General features: G+C 43.0%; 1 protein-coding gene and 1 pseudogene across 1 annotated transcript; one reads left to right on the forward strand and one right to left on the reverse strand.

Annotated features, from left to right (window-relative positions):
• Positions 1 to 7681: 7681 nt before the first annotated feature.
• Positions 7682 to 8786, forward strand: LOC125537173 (annotated as a pseudogene).
• Positions 8787 to 10802: 2016 nt separating this feature from the next.
• Positions 10803 to 14293, reverse strand: LOC125541738. Its single transcript, XM_048705082.1, has 4 exons — positions 14083 to 14293; positions 11794 to 13611; positions 11588 to 11710; positions 10803 to 11409 (listed from the first exon to the last, which is right to left on the reverse strand). The coding sequence occupies exons 1-4, from the start codon at positions 14141 to 14143 to the stop codon at positions 11363 to 11365; spliced, it is 2049 nt and encodes a 682-aa protein (XP_048561039.1). The 5' UTR covers positions 14144 to 14293; the 3' UTR covers positions 10803 to 11362.
• Positions 14294 to 22344: the final 8051 nt, after the last annotated feature.

A 22344-nucleotide genomic window follows, 5' to 3' on the forward strand; every position in this document is an offset into this window, starting at 1 on the left:
CCCCTATGCATAGGTTCATGGGCAGAACCCGCAAGTTGATCACCAAAACATACATCAAGTGAATCACGTGATATCCCATTGTCACCACAGATACGCACGGCAAGACATACATCAAGTGTCCTCAAATCTTTAAAGACTCAATCCGATAAGATAACTTCAAAGGGAAAACTCAATCCATTACAAGAGAATAGAGGGGGGAAGAAACATCATAGGATCCAAATATAATAGCAAAGCTCGCGATACATCAAGATCGTATCACCTCAAGAACACGAGAGAGAGAGAGATCAAAGACATAGCTACTGGTACATACCCTCAGCCCCGAGGGAGAACTACTCCCTCCTCGTCATGGAGAGCACCGGGATGATGAAGATGGCCATCGGAGAGGGATTCCCCCTCCGGCAGGGTGCCGGAACGGGTCTAGATTGGTTTTCGGTGGCTACGGAGGCTTCTGGCGGCGGAACTCCTGATCTATTGTGCTCTCTGATCGTTTTAGGGTATATGGGTATATATAGGAGGAAGAAGTATGTCAGGGGAGCCACGAGGGGCCCACGAGGGTGGAGGGCGCGCCCAGGGGGGTGGGTGTGCCCCCTGCCTCATGGCTTCTCGTTGCTTCCCTTACGTGGACTCCAAGTCTCCCGGGTTGCTTTCCTTCCAAAAATAAGTTCTGTGAAGTTTCAGGTCAATTGGACTCCGTTTGATTTTCCTTTTCTGCGATACTCTAAAAGAAGGAAAAAACAGAAACTGGCACTGGGCTCTAGGTCAATAGGTTAGTCCCAAAAATAATATAAAAGTGGATAATAAAGCGCATAAACATCCAAACACACATAATATAATAGCATGAAACAATCAAAAATTATAGATACGTTGGAGACGTATCAGCACCCCCAAGCTTAATTCCTTCTCGTCCTTGAGTAGGTAAATGATAAAAACAGAATTTTTGATGTGGAATGCTACTTGGCATAATTTTAATGTAATTCTTCTTAATTGTGGTATGAATATTCAGATCCGAAAGATTCAATATAAAAGTTCATATTGACAAAATAATAATAATACTTCAAGCATACTAACTAAGCAATTATGTCCTCTCAAAATAACATGGCCAAAGAAAGTTCATCCCTACAAAATCATATAGTTTAGTCATGCTCCATTTTCGTCACACAAGAATGCTCTCATCATGCACAACCCCGATGACAAGCCAAGCAATTGTTTCATACTTTAGTAATCTCAAACTTTATAAACCTTCACGCAATACATGAGCACGAGCCATGGATATAGCACTATGGGTGGAATAGAATATGATGATGGGGGTTATGTGGAGAAGACAAAAAGGAGAAAGTCTCACATCAACGAGGCTAATCAATGAGCTATGGAGATGCCCATCGATTGATGTTAATGCAAGAAGTAGGGATTGCCATGCAACGGATGCACTAGAGCTATAAATGTATGAAAGCTCAACAAAAGAAACTAAGTGGGTGTGCATCCAACTTGCTTGCTCACGAAGACCTAGGGCACTTGAGGAGGCCTATTGTTGGAATATACAAGCCAAGTTCTATAATGAAAAATTCCCACTAGTATATATGAAAGTGACAAAACAAGAGACTCTCTATCATAAAGATCATGGTGCTACTTTGAAGCACAAGTGTGGAAAAAGGATAGTAGCATTGTCCCTTTTTTTATTTGGCCTTTTTTGGCCTTTCTTTTTTTTATTTGGCCTTTTTTGGGACAATGCTCTATTAATGATGATCATCACACTTCTATTTATTTACAACTCAAGAATTACAACTCGATACTTAGTACAAGATATGACTCTATATGAATGCCTCCGGCGGTGTACCGGGATTGCGATGAATCAAGAGTGACATATATGAAAAATTATGAACGGTGGCTTTGCCACAAATACGATGTCAACTACATGATCATGCAAAGCAATATGACAATGATGATGCGTGTCATAATAAACACAACGGTGGAAAGTTGCATGGCAATATATCTCGGAATGGCTATGGAAATGCCATAATAGGTAGGTATGGTGGCTGTTTTGAGGAAGATATAAGGGGGTTTATGTGTGAAAGAGCGTATCATATCACGGGATTTGGATGCACCGGCGAAGTTTGCACCAATTCTCAATGTGAGAAAGGGCAATGCACGGTACCGAAGAGGCTAGCAATGATGGAAGGGTGAGAGTGCGTATAATCCATGGACTCAACATTAGTCATAAAGAACTCACATACTTATTGCAAAATTCTACAAGTCATCAAAAACCTCGGCACTACGCGCATGCTCCTAGGGGGATAGATTGGTAGGAAAAGACCATCGCTCGTCCCCGACCGCCACTCATAAGGAAGACAATCAAATAACACCTCATGTTTCAAATTTGTTACACAACGTTTACCATACGTGCATGCTACGGGACTTGCAAACTTCAACACAAGTATTCCTCAAATTCACAACTACTCAACTAGCACGACTTTGATATTATTACCTCCATATCTCAAAAAAATCATCAAGCATCAAACTTCTCTTAGTATTCAAAACACTCATAAGAAAAAAATATTAATCTTGGATGCCTAGCATATTAGGATTATTTAAGCAAATTACCATGCTATTTAAGACTCTCAAAATAATATAAGTGAAACATGAGAGTTCATCTATTTCTATAAAATAAAACCACCACCGTGCTCTAAAAGATATAAGTGAAGCACTAGAGCAAATGACAAACTACTCCAAAAGATATAAGTGAAGATCAATGAGTAGTCGAATAATTATGCAACCATGTGAAGACTCTCTAACATTTAATAATTTCAGATCTTGGTATTTTATTCAAGCAGCAAGCAAAACTAAATAAAATAAAATGACGCTCCAAGCAAAACACATATCATGTGGCGAATAAAAATATAGCTCCAAGTAAAGTTACCGATGAATGAAGACGAAAGAGGGGATGCCTTCCAGGGCATCCCCAAGCTTATGCTCTTGGTTGTCCTTGAATATTATCTTGGGGTGCCTTGGGCATCCCCAAGCTTAGGCTCTTGCCATTCCTTATTCCATAGTCCATCGAATCTTTACCCAAAACTTGAAAACTTCACAACACAAAACTTAACAGAAAACTCGTAAGCTCCGTTAGTATAAGAAAATAAATCACCACTTAGGTACTGTTGTGAACTCATTCTAAATTCATATTGGTGTAATATCTACTGTATTCCAACTTATCTATGGTTCATACCCTCCGATACTACTCATAGATTCATCAAAATAAGCAAACAACACATCAAAAATAGAATCTGTCAAAAACAGAACAGTCTCTAGTAATCTGGATCAAACGTATACTTCTGGAACTCATAAAATTCTCAAATAAATTTATGGACGTGAGGAATTTATCTATTAATTATCTTCCAAAAGAATTAACTAAATAGCACTTTCCAATTAAAAATTGCAGCAGTTCTGGTGAGCGCTAAAGTTTCTGTTTTTTACAGCATGATCGCAAAGACTTTCCCCAAGTCTTCCCAACGGTTCTACTTGGCACAAACACTAACTAAAAGCATTAAACCACATCTAAACAGAGTCTAGATGAATTATTTATTACTAAACAGTAGCAAAAAGCAAGGAACAAAAATAAAGTTGGGTTGCCTCCCAACAAGCGCTATCGTTTAACGCCCGTAGCTAGGCATGATGATTTCAATGATGCTCACATAAAGGATAAGAATTGAAACATAAAGAGAGCATCATGAATAATATGACTAACATAGGGATTTTTTGAGCAAACAACTTATGGGAACAAGAATCAACTTGCATAGGAAGGTAAAACAAGCATAACTTTAAAACTTTAAGCACATAGAGAGGAAACTTGATATGATTGCAATTCCTATAAGCATATGTTCCTCCATCATAATAATTTTAAGTAGCATCATGAATGAATTCAACAATATAACCAGTACCTAAAGCATTCTTTTCATGATCTACAAGCATAGAAAATTTACTACTCTCCACATAAGCAAGATTCTTCTCATTCGGAATAGTGGGAGCAAACTCAACAAAATAATTATCATGTGAGGCATAATCCAATTGAAAACTAAAATCATGATAACAAGTTTCATGGATATAATTATTATTTATAGCGTACAAGTCATCACAATAATCATCATAGATAGCAACTTTGTTCTCATAATCAATTGGAACCTCTTCCGGAATTGTGGATTCATCACAAAATAAAGTCATGACCTCTCCAAATCCACTTTCATCAATATAATCATCATAAATAGGAGGCATTCTATCATCATAATAAATTTGCTCATCAAAACTTGGGGGAAAAATTATCTTCATCAAACATAGCTGCCCCAAGCTTGTGGCTTTGCATATCATTAGCATCATGGATATTCAAGGAATTCATACTAACAACATTGCAATCATGCTCATCATTCAAATATTTAGTGCAAAACATTCTAATGCATTCTTCTTCTAGTACTTTGGCACAATTTTCCTTTCCATCATACTCACGAAAGATATTAAAAAGATGAAGCGTATGAGGCAAACTTAATTCCATTTTTTTGTAATTTTCTTTTATAAACTAAACTAGTGATAAAACAAGAAACTAAAAGACTCGATTGCAAGATCTAAAGATATACCTTCAAGCACTCACCTCCCCGGCAACGGCGCCAGAAAAGATCTTGATGTCTACTACACAACCTTCTTCTTGTAGATGTTGTTGGGCCTCCAAGTGCAGAGGTTTGTAGAACAGTAGCAAATTTCCCTCAAGTGGATGACCTAAGGTTTATCAATCCATAGGAGGTGTAGGATGAAGATGGTCTCTCTCAAGCAACCCTGCAACCAAATAACAAAGAGTCTCTTGTGTCCCCAACACACCCAATACAATGGTAAATTGTATAGGTGCACTAGTTCGGTGAAGAGATGGTGATACAAGCGGTATATGGATGGTAGATAAAGGTTTTTGTAATCTGAAAATATAAAAACAGCAAGGTAACTAATGATAAAAGTGAGCACAAAGGGTATTGCAATGCGTTGAAACAAGGCCTAGGGTTCATACTTTCACTAGTGCAAGTCTTCTCAACAATAATAACATAATTGGATCACATAACTATCCCTCAACATGCAACAAAGAGTCGCTCCAAAGTCACTAATAGCGGAGAACAAACGAAGAGATTATGGTAGGGTACGAAACCACCTCAAGTTATTCTTTCCAATCAATCCGTTGGGCTATTCCTATAAGTGTCACAAACAGACCTAGAGTTCGTACTAGAATAACACCTTAAGACACAAATCAACCAAAAACCCTAATGTCACCTAGATACTCCAATGTCACCTCAAGTATCCATGGGTATGATTATACGATATGCATCACACAATCTCATATTCATCTATTCAACCAACACATAGAGCCTTAAAGAGTGCCCCAAAGTTTCTACCAGAGAATCATGACGAAAACGTGTGCCAACCCCTATGCATAGGTTCATGGGCGGAACCCGCAAGTTGATCACCAAAACATACATCAAGTGAATCACCTGATATCCCATTGTCACCACAGATACGCACGGCAAGATATACATCAAGTGTTCTCAAATCTTTAAAGATTCAATCTGATAAGATAACTTCAAAGGGAAAACTCAATCCATTACAAGAGAGTAGAGGGGGGAAGAAACATCATAGGATCCAAATATAATAGCAAAGCTCGCAATACATCAAGATCATATCACCTCAAGAACACGAGAGAGAGAGAGATCAAACACATAGCTACTGGTACATACCCTCAGCCCCGAGGGAGAACTACTCCCTCCTCGTCATGGAGAGCACCGGGATGATGAAGATGGCCACCGGAGAGGGATTCCCCCTCCGGCAGGGTGCCGAAACGGGTCTAGATTGGTTTTCGGTGGCTATGGAGGCTTCTGGCAGCGGAAGTCCCGATCTATTGTGCTCTCCGATTGTTTTAGGGTATATGGGTATACATAGGAGGAAGAAGTACGTCAAGGGAGCCACGAGGGGCCCACGAGGGTGGAGGGCGCGCCCAGGGGGGGGGGGGGGCGCGCCCCCTTGCCTCGTGGCTTCCTCGTTGCTTCCCTTACGTGGAATCCAAGTCTCCCGGGTTGCTTTCCTTCCGAAAATAAGTTCTATGAAGTTTCAGGTCAATTGGACTCCGTTTGATTTTCCTTTTCTGCGATACTCTAAAACAAGGAAAAAACAGAAACTGGCACTGGGCTCTGGGTCAATAGGTTAGTCCCAAAAATAATATAAAAGTGGATTATAAAGCCCATAAACATCCAAAACACATAATATAATAGCATGGAACAATAAAAAATTATAGATACGTTGGAGACGTATCAGCGCTCCATAAGGGGGGAGTCCTACTTGTATTAGCCGGACAGGTGCGGGTTGATAAGACAATTTTTAACGATCATGCTTCGGGCCTGCCCGTGATTATCATTTTTTTAGAATGTAGCAACAAAAAGCATAAGAGCGGAGTGGATCTCGGCCCTTGCCGGTGGGAGGGCTCCGTTTTCATATCTTTTTCCGAGCTTTCTTAGGGTTTGTGTCCTACTCAGGAAGGAGAGACGGCGACGGCTCCCTGAAGATGAAATAAAGGTCTCCCCGTCTAGTCCCCTTTCCGGTGGGCGTGTGGAGGTGTGTCTCCGACGGATCTGTCTTTGGTGGATTTGCTCGGATCTGTTCGTCGTTCGTCTTTGTTCGTGTGTCTTCAAGTTGGATCCTTTTGATCTACTTTCTTTGTCCGCGGCGGTTGTTGTTCTGTTGGCGTTGGTTCTATGGAACCTTAGCACGACGACTTCCCGACTGTTTACTACAACAAGGTTTGCCCGACTTCGGTGAGGGAGAGGCGATGACAGCGACGCACCTTCGGCTCGCTTCAGTGTTTGTAGTCGTCGTTAGGTGGTCTACGGATCTGGTTGTAATTTTTATCATTTCTAGAGTTTGTTGTACTATCAAGATTGAAGATGAATAGATTAAAAGTTTTTTCTGCAAAAAAAAATAATGGTCTATCAGAATATTTCGAAAAATTAGTCGGCTAAAAATGGTTGTATTTTGACTGGTATTTTTTAATATAATTCAAGAAAAAAAATAGAAAATGGAAGAATAATGAAATGAAAGCGAAAGAAAAAAATAGCTGCTGCCATGGAACGCATGAGGCGTGTTGGTGTGCGGGCAGTTCGGCGACTGGCGGTAGCACTTGTGAGCGCGTGCGAGCATTATTGACGTGGGCTCTTGTTACGATGCGGGTGGTGTGAACTAGTACTCCCATGTGTGCACAGCCCTATGTGAAACTAACGATGTGACAATATGTACCGGTGCACCCGGTCAGGTAGGCACATCTAGGTTCGGTGCCTGTTCCTCCAACTAGGGGCCTATAATTGAATAGGGTGATATACGGAGTGGTGGAAATGGCATACGCCTGACAACACACATTCCAATGCTGATTCAGCGGGATGGATTTCGCGCTGCCTGCAGACCGGCCTCTGCAACGCTTTTTCGTCGGTCTTCTCCATAAGAATAGCCGAATTCGGCTCGAACCTTTTTATACAAGAAACAAAACAAAAAAGAAGGCCTATCAAAAAGGAAAAAAGTTCGGCTCGAACACGAGTCCCAGCCTCCCAGGACTATTATATATGGGTTGACGCGCATACACCACGATTTTCGTCTGTTCCCTTTCTCGCGAGGCTGCATGGCGATAAGCATCGACGTCTCTACGCTGCTCGACGGGAACGACTCCGGCGAGAACAAGCCGCCCAACCCATCCGATATGTCCGGCAGCTTCGTGTTCCTCCCCAGCCGGGCGGTGAAGAACATGATGCGGCGATGGAACTACAGGGAAGGCTCAGGTCTCGGCGCGCAGGGGCAAGGGATCGTCGTGCCTATACAAGCCGCCGTGCGGGTGCGGCGGCGTCCAAAGGCCGGCCTCGGCTACCGTGAGAAACCATACGACAATGGTCTCCACGTGCCGCCGGAGCCGCCCGTGGAGGAGGAGTGCCGTGAGTGGGAGGGTATTGCACGGGATATGCGGCTCGAAACGGAGTGCTGCGAGACGATCCTCGCACTCCTGCATGACATGAGGCTTCAAGGGGACGACAGCGTGGAGAAGACGGATGCGCTCAAGGCCATGGCCGAGTCCAAGAATGGGCTCCATGGGAAGCGCGTGCTGGGGACGTGGAAAGCCAGGCTGCCTTCTTCCACCGCACGCTACATAATCGAGCAGGTGGTCACGCCGAGGATGGCCGTCGACGTGCGAGAGTGGAAGTCGTCATGGGATCCGGACTGTCACGACTGGCTACGCCCGTTCATTCCCCTCATCGGCCACTTACCCGAGAGCCTCTACGGTACCCGTGGAGAGCAAGATCAGGAACGGTGACTACGAAGTCGTCTCGCCATGGAAGGAATACCTTAGCCCGGTGCAATGGGACACCTTCAGCAAGCGTCACATCCTGCCAATGCTAACACGGTTAGTACGGGAGATGAGGATCACGCCGCCCAAGCAAACCGACCCTTCATTCCGGACCGTGATGTTGTGGGCGCCTCTCTTGCGCGCTCAAGACGTGGTGTCGATCCTAGAAGCAGAGCAGTTCTTTGACAAATGGGAAGGCGCGCTACAACACTGGCTGCAAGCCGCGAAGCCCTCGTTGGGGGAGGCCACCGCATGGTGCACCGGCTGGAAGACGCTCTTCACACCTGAGTTGCTCGCCAACGAAAGTGTGCTCGCGCATCTTGAAGCTGGCCTTGATATGGTCGATCCTGCAATGCAAGACCTCGACAGTCTTTTTACCAATTTGTAGTCTGCATCTACTGCAATTTGTCTTGTATGGCAATTTCTGTTGTAAAGATGTAGTCACTTGTATATTCCAAAAAATAATAATATTATGGAACATATCTTATCTCAAGTAGGAGCACCTGTTTGATGTTATTTCATCAGAGACAGTAGAGATTAAGAAATGTTCCTTTTCTTGAAGCCGCAAGGCATATATATTCTCACTGGAGTCCCAAGGAATTAATTGGAATAACTTGTTTGTTTAATTTGCAAGAGACATAATCAAAAACAGTTGTGTATCTTGGTGTGTTGTATTGTGTCGGGGTGATAATGACAGAAACCCTGTCATCACCCTGCGCAAAATAAGATATACTTGGAAAAATGTAACGAGAAAATGTATTATCCAGACAACTGGTTCCATAATGTTGAGAACACTTGAACAATCTTCTTTTCTGGGTATAGGGTACCGTAAAATTGCTCTTACTAACAGGCATTAAGATAAGAAATAGACAGGAAACAAATGATCGAAAGTTCACACTGGAGTGAGGATCAGCTGATATAATATTTGTGAAACAGCCGAGCTGCATTTGCAGCACATCAATCAGATCATGGAAAATAAGTCATCATAAAGATATATGCAACTCATGTGGCAATCACATCAATAACCTCGTCTGACACAAACATCGGCACGCAACATCCTTTTTCTGCTCACCCATGGTCATTGAGCTGATCCAAAAATTCACGGATATGCTAGTGAGTTACATCAGTTTCAGAAGGTAACACTTGGGAAGGGCATACTTACATTCAATCTTTTATTAATGATTAATCTGAAATGTTGCCGACACATTCAGACGCGATTACCAAACGGACATCATCAAATGTTGCCGACACATTCGGATGCGTGGACATCCGATGGGGCGGAGATCATCCAACCGTGATCACTAAATGTCTGGCCCATTTCAAACGGATCAAACACAAAGATGGACGAAATTTAAGCTAAACAAATGAAATTGAAGCAAGTTCTGTATATTACATGCAGACGGATGATATTTATCTAGTTGAACCTAAATTTAAATGAAAACTAGGCCATGTATCGGGCAGTGACCTCATAGGCATGGCCATTGAGGCCATTGTTGTCGCTCTAGTGGCGGGAGGCACGCCTGGCGTTGTGGCATCCCTGCCCGGCCACCACGGTTCTTTCGCAATGCAGATGCTCCACCGCCTCATGATACTTGCCTTCGACGGCCCGGATGAAGAGGGCACGCTCGGACTCTGCCAACCCCACTTGGAGGAGCTAGGTGATGAACCGGGGCCGACGGAGGGGAATCCGACTCGACGGTGGTCTTGGACCGGTCGATGGCCCAAGCCTCCATGAGTGCAGGGTTCGCGAGCACCCAGGTCAGCGCTACCTAGGTATTAGTGAAAGTCGCCATTCATGTGCTGCGCCGCTCCCGACGGCGCGCCTTCGCCTAGGTTTTGTTGGGGAACGCAGTAATTGTAAAAAAAATCATACGCACACGCAAGATCATAGTGATGCATATCAATGAGAGGGGAGAGTATTGTCTACGTACCCTCGCAGACCGTAAGCGGAAGCGTTATGACAACGCTGTTGATGTAGTCGTACGTCTTCACGATCAACCGATCTTAGTACCGAAAGTACTGCACCTCCGCGATCTGCACATGTTCGGCTCGGTGACGTCCCACGAACTCACGATCCAGCAGAGTGTCGAGGGAGAGCTTCGTCAGCACGACGACGTGATGACGATGATGATGATACTACCGGAACAGGGCTTCGCCCAAAGTTTCAGATCGCGGGCTAAGCCATTTAGCGGCTGGCTCCACGCCAACGCTACGGCCGCTATCGCCGGCTATAGCGGCCGCAAAGCCATTTCGCGGCTACAGTACTTGTGCATGTATATCACACATCTATACTAACACATGTGCATATTTTTCTCAGAAAACAGCGTATTTTTAGTAGAAAACAGAGGATTTTCAATACAAATTCGAACATAACAAGTACAGAAGAGATCTACAGCAGTTCAACAGATAAATAGAAACATAAATTCAAGACTGCATTAAGCATAACATCAGAAGTTCGACACTTCAGTTCAGTAACAACAACAGCATGTCCATAGTCCATTACATGCATCACAAAGTCTTCAGAATTCATTTGTCAAAAGCACACAAGAAAGGATAGAATCATGCGCGCCAAAATGAAGTTCATAGAGAAACCGACAAGCTCACATGTCAGAACCATAACTCATGTCGGTGTCCTCGTCGTCGTCACTTTCTGAAGCAGAGGAAGCAGAGAGCAGATATTCTTGAGGAATAACAGGGATCATCTTCTTCTTCTTCTTACCATGGACACCCCTCTTCCTTTTAAGTGGATTAATACCAGAAGTTCCTAGTCCAGCATGCAAGCTTGCATATGGAATTTCTTGATCTTGATCTTCACCTTGTTCTTCATCGCCATTTGGCACTACACCAGTGATCCATTCATTCTCATCATCTTCTAAAACATCTACCACCTGCTTCTCAATGGGGTCGTTGCGTTTGTTTAGTTTCTTGTCCTTCAGTTTGGAGTTGAACTTGATGAAAACAAGGTCACTCATCTTGCCATGCAGCATCCTGCTGTGTCCCTTTGTGTGAACCTACAAAATGAACAAATCAATATCTCAAAGGCTGCAGCAAGCATAACATCACCAGATAAATAGAAGTATAATCAAGATCACTAGTTCTGCACTTAAGTTCATAGAGAAATTGACAGCATCACAAAGTCTTCAAAATGGATTGAACAATGCATTTAAGTGGAAAGAAGGAACAATATACTTAGTTGATCAAATACACTCCGGTTCCTCTCACAAGCAGAGGAACTACATGTCAAACCAAGAATCCTTGCAGCCAAGATCCTTAGTTTTGGAGCACTTGTCCCATGGTTCATCCACCATTTAGCTTCAACATCAAACAAGTGGGACATGTTAGGAAACTTTGGGCAGGATAACAAAATAAGAAACAACAATCAGGCAACCAATTACCTGGATCAAACTTCTTGTTTTTCCTTTGCCGTACAACAATGTCCCTTCCAAAAGACCCTATCCCCTCTTGATAGTGGTCAATCTCATCGATTATTTCTTCTTGCATGATAGGATCTTCAACCATCTTTGAAATACAAGTTATCAGCCCTTCTTTGAAACTACCATCGATCTCAATATCAAGCTTGTTTGGATAATAATAGTATGGGTTCAAGTAGTATCCAGCCATATGTAATGCAGTCTTCAACTTGTTGTCCCATCTCTTGTCAATGATGTCCCACACTTCCAGAAAGCGAGACTTGTCATTGTCAAACCTCACGGAGATCTCTTTCTTTGCATCCAACATACAACCATGAATAAAACCCATTGCCGGAACATCGCTATCCATCCTCCTCAAAAGATTTGCCATTGGCTCAAAGAAATTGACAGCGGTATCTACTGCTTTCCAGAAAGTTCCAGAGCGAACGATTTTAGCTACGTTCTTCCCCTTTGCCTTTTTTAGGTGGTCCATTTCATTGAGTTCATCGGACCTGAACAACTTTTGTAGCTCTTTTTTGTTGTCCTGCAAGCTCTTCAAGTTCAAATATGCTGTTGCAAACCTAGTAATACCAGAGCGGACTAGGTCTTTTCCAAGAAATTTTCTCATCAATGCCAAAACTCTTGTATGCGCATAAAGGAACACAGTCACAGCCTTTCCTTTGGCAATGGTTTGTTCGATTATAGGAAGCTTCCCTATGTCCTCCAACATCAAATCAATTGTGTGGGCTGCACAACCATTCCAAAATAGGGAGGGACGCTTCACTTTCATCATTGCTACTGCTGCTATATTGACTGAGGCATTATCCGTTACAATTTGAACGACATTCTTCTCCCCAATTTCTTCTATGCATCTATCAACAAGATCAAATATCATCTTGCCATCTTTTCTCACATCTGAACAGTCCACAGAATCAACAAAAACAACACCATAGGCACTATGAACTACCAAATTCATCACTCCCCTTCCTCTTTTGTCTGTCCATGCATCTGTCATGACAGTACATCCACTGAGCTTCCATGCTTCTTTATGTCCAGCAAATCCTTCCTCGACTTTCTTCTTGCTCTTCTGTAAGTAAGGGCCACCCATTTCATAAGGAGTGGGGCCTTTCATGTCTGTCCCGAATGCTCCAACCGCTTCAAGCATAAGTTCAAAGCTTGGAAGCAAGACTGCATTGTGGGCAATTCTGGCTTCATAGAAGAACTGACAAACATACTCACAAGCACGAACCCGCCTCTCTTCCCTTCTTTGAGTGGACAACTTAGTTTGCAACTTTGTAGAAAAGCCTTCCCCCTTCCTTGCGGCCACAACCTCTTTTGTTGACTTGGTGCAAAACTTATCCATAGAACCATATGTGTTGCCCTTACTCTGTCGTTTCCCTGATAATACGAGCAAACCACCCCCACTACCACCACCCAAGATGTCATCTTCATCAGCATCCCTAGCATCATTTCCATCCAAATTGACGTCACTTCTGCGTATTGCTGATTCCCTGGCCTTCTTTTCCTTTGCTTCATCTTTCCTTGAGATCAGCTCCCTCATCTCTTGCTTCACATCAGCTGGAACTTGTTGGCACAAAATGACATTTTGATACTTGACATTTGCAAGGTGGTACTTCATTCGAGTAATACCACCAATGTAAACACCATGGCAGAAGTTGCATTCCACAGAGGCCTTCTTGGTCATGTCCGGAATCGTGCAATGCTTCCATGCTGGGTCATCTGAGTTCACTGGAGCTACATGAGGTGCTGGGATTATCGGTGAAGTGCTTGACCCAGCCAAGCCTACAAAAATCAAATAGACATATCTAGAAATTAGATGTGAAATGGGTTACTGAGAGCATTCTACATACAGTAAATTAAAGCAACAGACCATGGCCTTCTTGGTCATGTCCGGAATCACACACAGTACACTACAAAGCACCTCACTTAGCACAAGAAAATTAAAGCAGCAGATCGGGGCATCACAAACCATCATCTAAAGGAAATTTTGAGTGGCAGATTTGAATATCCTACCAATGAGCTATGTTGAAAACCTAAGCTACAATATGAACCTACAACTACAAGTCTGCAATGCAATCCCAAGATCCTTTCATGTGCTTCTGTTGAATCGACAAACAAATAAGCTATGGAATATTCTACCGATGAGTATGGAATCGGAATCAACAAACAAATCTGAATCCCAGAGCCTACAACCTGAATCAACAAACAAGTCTGAATCTACCAATGAGCTATGGAATCGGAGGACTCCTGTACCTCCTGGTGATGTGCTTGCCCCGGCTGCTGGAACCGTGTGAGAGTGAGACTGAGATGTCATCGTGGTCGCAGAGGCCGCGTCGTGCAAACGCCCCTCGTCGTCGGTCGCCTTTCCACCTCCCCCGGAATCCAATCTAGCTTCCAACAAAGCAGCAGTCGGCGTTGCTGCGAAGAGCAGCGCAGCCGCCGCAAGTTTTTGGTGAGAGGGAGAGAAGGGAATGATGGTGTCACGAGCTAGGTTTTCTGGAGGAGGTATTATATACCATGACGAAATTTGGGCCGTTTCTGGTCTGTTTGGGGCCTTTGGGCCCTTGTGTTGTAGTTTTCGGCCCAATCCCGCGATTTTGCAGCGACAGCGAAGACAAATAGCGTCGTTTCGCGCGCGATCGCGCGGTTAGCGGCAGATCGCGTAAAAAAGGGGATTGCCTCGCGGGAAGGCTTCCAGCACGCGATAGCGTCGCGATCGCGTTGTTTTCGCCCGCGATCTGAAACTTTGGCTTCGCCTAAGCACCGCTACGATATGACCGAGATGGATTATGGTGGAGGGTGGCACCGCACATGGCTAAGAGATCAATGATCAACTTGTGTGTCTATGGGGTGCCCCCTCCCCCGTATATAAAGGAGTGGAGGAGGGGGAGGGCCGGCCCTCTACTATGGCGCGCCCTGGGGAGTGGGAGTAGCATTCCCCCTTCCATGTAGTAGGAGTAGGAGAGAAGGAAAGGGAAGAGAGAAGAGAAGGAAGGAGGGGGCGCCGCCCCTCCCCCCTAGTCCAATTCGGACTAGGCCTTAGGGGGCGCGCGACCTTCCCTAGGCAGCCCTTCCCTCTCTCCCCTAAAGCCCATTAGGGCCCATATACTCCCGGGGGGTTCCGGTAACCCCCAGTACTCCGGTTAATGCCCGAACTTACCCGGAACCATTTCGATGTCCAAACATAGTCATACAATATATCGATCTTTATGTCTCGACCATTTCGAGACTCCTCGTCATGTCCGTGATCATATCCGGGACTCCGAACAACCTTCGGTACGTCAAAACATATAAACTCATAATACCGATCGTCGCCGAACGTTAAGCATGCGGACCCTATGGGTTCGAGAACTATGTAGACATGACCGAGACACGTCTCTGGTCAATAACCAATAGCGGAACCTGGATGTTCATATTGGCTCTCACATATTCTACAAAGATCTTTATCGGTCAAACCGCATAACGATATACGTTGTTCCCTTTGTCATCGGTATGTTACTAGCCCGAGATTCGATCATCGGTATCTCAATACCTAGTTCAATCTCGTTACCGGCAAGTCTCTTTACTCATTCCGTAATGCATCATCCCGCAACTAACTCATTAGTCACATTGCTTGCAAGGCTTATATTGATGTGCATACCGAGAGGGCCCAGAGATACCTCTCCGACAATCGGAGTGACAAATCCTAATCTCGATCTATGCCAACTCAACAAACACTATCGGAGACACCTGTAGAGCACCTTTATAATCACCCAGTTACGTTGTGACATTTGGTAGCACACAAAGTGTTCCTCTGGTATTCGGGAGTTGCATGATCTCATAGTCATAGGAACATGTATAAGTTATGGAGAAAGCAATAGCAACAAACTAAATGATCATTGTGCTAAGCTAATGGATGGGTCAAGTCAATCACATCATTCTCTAATGATGTGATCCCGTTAATCAAATGACAACTCATGTCTATGGTTAGGAAACATAACCATCATTGATTCAACGAGCTAGTCAATTAGAGGCATACTAGTGACATTATGTTTGTCTATGTATTCACACATGTACTAAGTTTCCGGTTAATACAATTCTAGCATGAATAATAAACATTTATCATGATGTAAGGAAATATAAATGACAACTTTATTATTGCCTCTAGGGCATATTTCCTTCAATCTCCCACTTGCACTAGAGTCAATAATCTAGATTACATTGTAATGATTCTAACACCCATGGAGTATTGGTGCTGATCATGTTTTGCTCGTGAGAGAGGCTTAGTCAACGGGTCTGCAACATTCAGATCCGTATGTATCTTGCAAATCTCTATGTCTCCCTCCTTGACTTGATCGCGAATGGAATTGAAGCATCTCTTGATGTGCTTGGTTCTCTTGTGAAATCTGGATTCCTTTGCCAAGGCAATTGCACCAGTATTGTCACAAAAGATTTTCATTAGACCCGATGCACTAGGTATGACACCTAGATCGGATATGAACTCCTTCATCTAGACTCCTTCATTTGCTGCTTCCGAAGCAGCTATGTATTCGGCTTCACATGTAGATCCTGCCACGACGCTCTGCTTGGAACTGCACCAACTGACAGCTCCACCATTTAATAGAAACATGTATCTGGTTTGTGACTTAGAGTCATCCAGATCAGTGTCAAAGCTTGCATCGATGTAACCGTTTACGACGAGCTCTTTGTCACCTCCATATACGAGAAACATATCCTTAGTCCTTTTCAGGTATTTCAGGATGTTCTTGACCGCTGTCCAGTGATCTACTCCTGGATTACTTTGGTACCTCCTTGCTAGACTGATAGCAAGGCACACATCAGGTCTGGTACACAGCATTGCATACATGATAGAGCCTATGGCTGAAGCATAGGGAACACCTTTCATTTTCTCTCTATCTTCTGAAGTGGTCGGGCATTGAGTCTGACTCAACTTCACACCTTGTAACACAGGCAAGAACCCTTTCTTTGCTTGATCCATTTTGAACTTCTTCAAAACTTTATCAAGGTATGTGCTTTGTGAAAGTCCAATTAAGCGTCTTGATCTATCTCTATAGATCTTGATGCCCAATATATAAGCAGCTTCACCGAGGTCTTTCATTGAAAAATTCTTATTCAAGTATCCTTTTATGCTATTCAGAAATTCAGTATCATTTCCGATTAGCAATATGTTATCCACATATAATATCAGAAATGCTACAGAGCTCCCACTCACTTTCTTGTAAATACAGGCTTCTCCAAAAGTCTGTATAAAACCATATGCTTTGATCACACTATCAAAGTGTATATTCCAACTCCGAGAGGCTTGCACCAGTCCATAAATGGATCACTGGAGCTTGCACACTTTGTTAGCACCTTTTGGATCGACAAAACCTTCTGGTTGCATCATATACAACTCTTCTTAAAGATATCCATTAAGGAATGCAGTTTTGACATCCATTTGCCAAATTTCATAATCATGAAATGCGGCAATTGCTAACATGATTCGGACGGACTTAAGCATCGCTACGGGTGAGAAGGTCTCATCGTAGTCAACTCCTTGAACTTGTCGAAAACCTTTCGCAACAAGTCGAGCTTTGTAGACAGTAACATTACCATCAGCGTCAGTCTTCTTCTTGAAGATCCATTTATTCTCTATGGCCTGCCGATCAACGGGCAAGTCAACCAAAGTCCATACTTTGTTCTCATACATGGATCCCATCTCAGATTTCATGCTCTCAAGCCATTTTGCGGAATCTGGGCTCATCATCGCTTCCTCATAGTTTGTAGGTTCGTCATGGTCAAGTATGGTCAAGTAACATGACTTTCAGAACTGGATTAATGTACCACTCCGGTGCAGATCTTACTCTGGTTTACCTATGAGGTTCGGTAGTAACTTGATCAGAAGTTTCATGATCATCATCATTAGCTTCCTCACTTACTGGTGTAGGAATCACTGGAACTGATTTCAGTGATAAACTAGTTTCCAATAAGGGAGAAGGTACAATTACCTCGTCAAGTTCTACTTTCCTCCCACTCACTTCTTTCGAGAGAAACTCCTTCTCTAGAAAGGATCCATTCTTAGCAACGAATATCTTGCCTTCGGATCTGTGATAGAAGGTGTACCCAACAGTCTCCTTTGGGTACCCTATGAAGACACATTTCTCTGATTTGGGTTCGAGCTTATCAGGTTGAAGCTTCTTCACATAAGCATCGCAGACCCAAACTTCAAGAAATGACAACTTGGGTTTCTTGCCAAACCATAGTTCATAAGGTGTTGTCTCAACAGATTTAGATGGTGCCCTATTTAACGTGAATGCAGCCGTCTCTAAATCATAACCCCAAAACGATAGCGGTAAATCAGTGAGAGACATCATAGATCGCACCATATCTAATAAAGTGCGGTTATGATGTTCGTACACACCATTACCTTGTGGTGTTCTAGGAGGCGTGAGTTGCGAAACTATTCCGCATTGTTTCAAATGAAGTCCAAACTCATAACTCAAATATTCACCTCCACGATCAGATCATAGAAACTTGGTTTTCTTGTTATGATGATTTTCCACTTCACTCTGAAATTCTTTGAACTTTTCAAATGTTTCAAACTTATGTTTCATTAAGTAGATATACCCATATCCGCTCAAATCATCTGTGAAGGTGAGAAAATAACGATAACCGCCGCAAGCTTCAATGTTCATTGGACTACATACATCAGTATGTATGATTTCAAATAACTCTGTTGCTCGCTCCATTGTTTCGGAGAACGGAGTTTTAGTCATCTCGCCCATGAGGCATGGTTCGCAAGTACCAAGTGATTCATAATCTAGTGATTCCAGAAGTCCATCGGAATGGAGTTTCTTCATGCGCTTTACACCAATATGACATAAACGGCAGTGCCACAAATAAGTTGCACTATCATTACCAACTCTGCATCTTTTGGCTTCAATACTATAAACATGTGTATCACTACTATCAAGATTTAGTAAAAATAGACCACTCATCAAGGGTGCATGACCATGAAAGATATTACTCATATAAATAGAACAACCATTATTCTCCGATTTAAATGAATAACCATCTCGCATCAAACAAGATCCAGATATAATGTTCATGCTCAACGCTGGCACCAAATAACAATTATTTAGGTCTAAAACTAATCCCGAAGGTAGATGTAGAGGTAGCGTGCTGATGGCGATCACATCGACTTTGGAACCATTTCCCACGCGCATCGTCACCTCGTCCTTAGCCAATCTTCTCTTAATCCGTAGCCCCTGTTTCGAGTTGCAAATGTTAGCAACTGAACCAGTATCAAATACCCAGGCACTACTGCGAGCATTAGTAAGGTACACATCAATAAAATGTATATCAAATATACCTTTCACTTTTCCATCCTTCTTCTCCGCCAAATACTTGGGGTAGTTCCGCTTCTAGTGACCAGTTCCTTTGGAGTAGAAGCACTCATGCTTAGGTCCAGACTTGGGTTTCTTCACTTGAGAAGCAACTGGCTTGCTGTTCTTCTTGAAGTTCCCCTTCTTCCATTTACCCTTTTTCTTGAAACTGATGGTCTTGTTAACCATCAACACTTGATGCTCCTTCTTGATTTCTACCTCCGTAGCCTTTAGCATTGCGAAGAGCTCAGGAATTGTCTTATCCATCCCTTGCATATTATAGTTCATCACAAAGCTCTTGTAGCTTGGTGGCAGTGATTGAAGAACTCTGTCAATGACACTATCATCAGGAAGATTAACTCCCAGTTGAGTCAAGTGGTTGTGGTACCCAGACATTCTGAGTATATGTTCACTGACAGAACTATTCTCCTCCATATTGCAGCTGTAGAACTTATTGGAGACTTCATATCTCTCAGTCCGGGCATTTGCTTGAAATATTAACTTCAACTCCTGGAACACTCATATGCTCCATGACGTTCAAAACGTCGTTGAAGTCCTGGTTCTAAGCCGTAAAGCATGGCACACTTAACTATCAAGTAGTCATCACCTTTGCTTTACCAGGTGTTCACAACATCTGGCGTTGCTCCTGCAGTGGGTTTGTCACCTAGCGGTGCTTCCAGGACGTAATTCTTCTATGCAGCAATGAGGATAATCCTCAAGTTACGGACCCAGTTAGTGTAGTTGCTACCATCATCTTTGAACTTTGCTTTCTCTAGGAACGCATTAAAATTCAACGGAACAACAACACGGGCCATCTATCTACAACAACATAGACATGCAAAATACTATCAGGTACTAAGTTCATGATAAATTAAAGTTCAATTAATTAAATTACTTTAAGAACTCCCACTTAGATAGACATCCCTCTAATCATCTAAGTGATCACGTGATCCATATCAACTAAACCATGTCCGATCATCACGTGAGATGGAGTAGTTTTCAATGGTGAACATCGCTACGTTGATCATATCTACTATATGATTCACGCTCGACCTTTCGGTCTCAGTGTTCCGAGGCCATATCTGCATATGCTAGGCTTGTCAAGTTTAACCCAAGTATTCCACGTGTGCAAAACTGGCTTGCACCCATTGTATGTGAACGTAGAGCTTATCACACCAGATCATCACATGGTGTCTCGACACGACGAACTGTAGCAACGGTGAGTACTCAGGGAGAACACTTACAACTTGAAATTTAGTGAGAGATCATCTTATAATGCTACTGTCAAACTAAGAAAAATAAGATGCATAAAGGATAAACATCACATGCAATCAATATAAGTGATATGATATGGCCATCATCATCTTGTGCCTTTGATCTCCATTGATACGTCTCCAACGTATCTATAATTTTTGATTGTTCCACGCTATTATATTATATGTTTTGGATGTTTAATGGGCTTTACTATACCTTTTTATATTATTTGTGGGACTAACCTACTAACCAAAGGCCCAGTGCAAATTGCTGTTTTTTTGCCTATTTCAGTGTTTCGAAGAAAAGGAATATCAAACGAAATCCAAACGGAATGAAACCTTCGGGAGAGTGATTTTAGGAACAAACGCAATCCAGGAAACTTGGAGTGGACGTCAAGGAAGCATCGAGGAGGCCACGAGGCAGGGAGGTATGCCCGGGGGCAGGCGCGCCCCCACCCTCATGGGCCCCTCGTGGCTCCCCTGACCGATTTCTTTCGCCTATATATACTCATATACTCTGAAAACATCCGAGAGCACCACGAAACCCTATTTCCACCGCCGCAACCTTCTGTACCCAAGAGATCCCATCTTGGGGCCTTTTCCGGAGCTCCGCCGGAGGGGGACTCGATCACGGAGGGCTTCTACATCAACACCATAGCCTCTCTGATGATGTGTGAGTAGTTTACCACAGACCTTCGGGTCCATAGTTATTAGCTAGATGGCTTCTTCTCTCTCTTCGGATCTCAACACAAAGTTCTCCTCGATTCTCTTGGGGATTTATTCGATGTAATTCTTTTTGCGGTGTGTTTGTCGAGATCCGATGAATTGTGGGTTTATGATCAAGATTATCTATGAACAATATTTGATTCTTCTCTGAAATCTTTTATGTATGATTTGTTATCTTTGCAAGTCTCTTCGAATTATCAGTTTGGTTTGGCCTACTAGATTGATCTTTCTTGCAATGGGAGAAGTGCTTAGCTTTGGGTTCAATCTTGCGGTGTCCTTTCCCAGTGACAGCAGGGGCAGCAAGGCACGTATTGTATTGTTGCCATCGAGGATAAAAAGATGGGGCTTGTATCATATTGCTTGAGTTTACCCCTCTACATCATGTCATCTTGCCTAATGTGTTACTCTGTTCTTATGAACTTAATACTCTAGATGCATGTTGTACAGCGGTCGATGTGTGGAGTAATAGTAGTAGATGCAGAATCATTTTGGTCTACTTGTCGCGAACGTGATGCCTATATACATGATCATGCCTAGATATTCTCATAATTATGCACTTTTCTATCAATTACTCGACAGTAATTTGTTTACCCACCGTAATACTTATGCTATCTTGAGACAAGCCAGTAGTGAAACCTATGGCCCCCGGGTCTATTTTCCATCATATAAGTTTCCAATCTATTTTCTTTACTTTCAATCTATATCATAAAAATACCAAAAATATTTATCTTATTATCTCTATTAGATCTCACTTTTGCAAGTGGCCGTGAAGGGATTGACAACCCCTTTATCGCGTTGGTTGCAAGGTTCTTATTTGTTTGTGCAGGTGCGAGGTCACTTGCGTGTAGTCTCCTACTAGATTGATACCTTGGTTCTCAAAAACTAAGGGAAATACTTAGGCTACTTTACTGCATCACCCTTTCCTCTTCAAGAGAAAACGAACGCAGTGCTCAAGAGGTAGCAAGAAGGATTTCTCGCGCCGTCGCCGGGGAGATCTACGCCAAGTCAAGTCAAGTCAAGACATACCAAGTACCCATCACAAACTCTTATCCCTCGCATTACATTATTTGACATTTGCCTCTCGTTTTCCTCTCCCCACTTCTAAAACGATTTTCAAAAACCTTTGCCTTTTCTTCGCCTTCTTCCCGTATGTATCTTTGTTTGTGTTTCCA

This window comes from Triticum urartu, chromosome 2, assembly GCF_003073215.2.
Source record: "Triticum urartu cultivar G1812 chromosome 2, Tu2.1, whole genome shotgun sequence".
NCBI lineage: Eukaryota > Viridiplantae > Streptophyta > Magnoliopsida > Poales > Poaceae > Triticum > Triticum urartu.

Bases quoted from the DNA above. Each gene is read 5' to 3' on its own strand.
- LOC125541738 (XM_048705082.1), bottom strand. From the start codon at position 14,143: ATGACATCTCAGTCTCACTCTCACACGGTTCCAGCAGCCGGGGCAAGC. The intron at 13,612-14,082 runs GTACAGGAGTCC...TGATTTTTGTAG, and splicing joins GGCAAGCACATCACCAGGAG to GCTTGGCTGGGTCAAGCACT. The intron at 11,711-11,793 runs GTAATTGGTTGC...TTGATGTTGAAG, and splicing joins AAACAAGAAGTTTGATCCAG to CTAAATGGTGGATGAACCAT.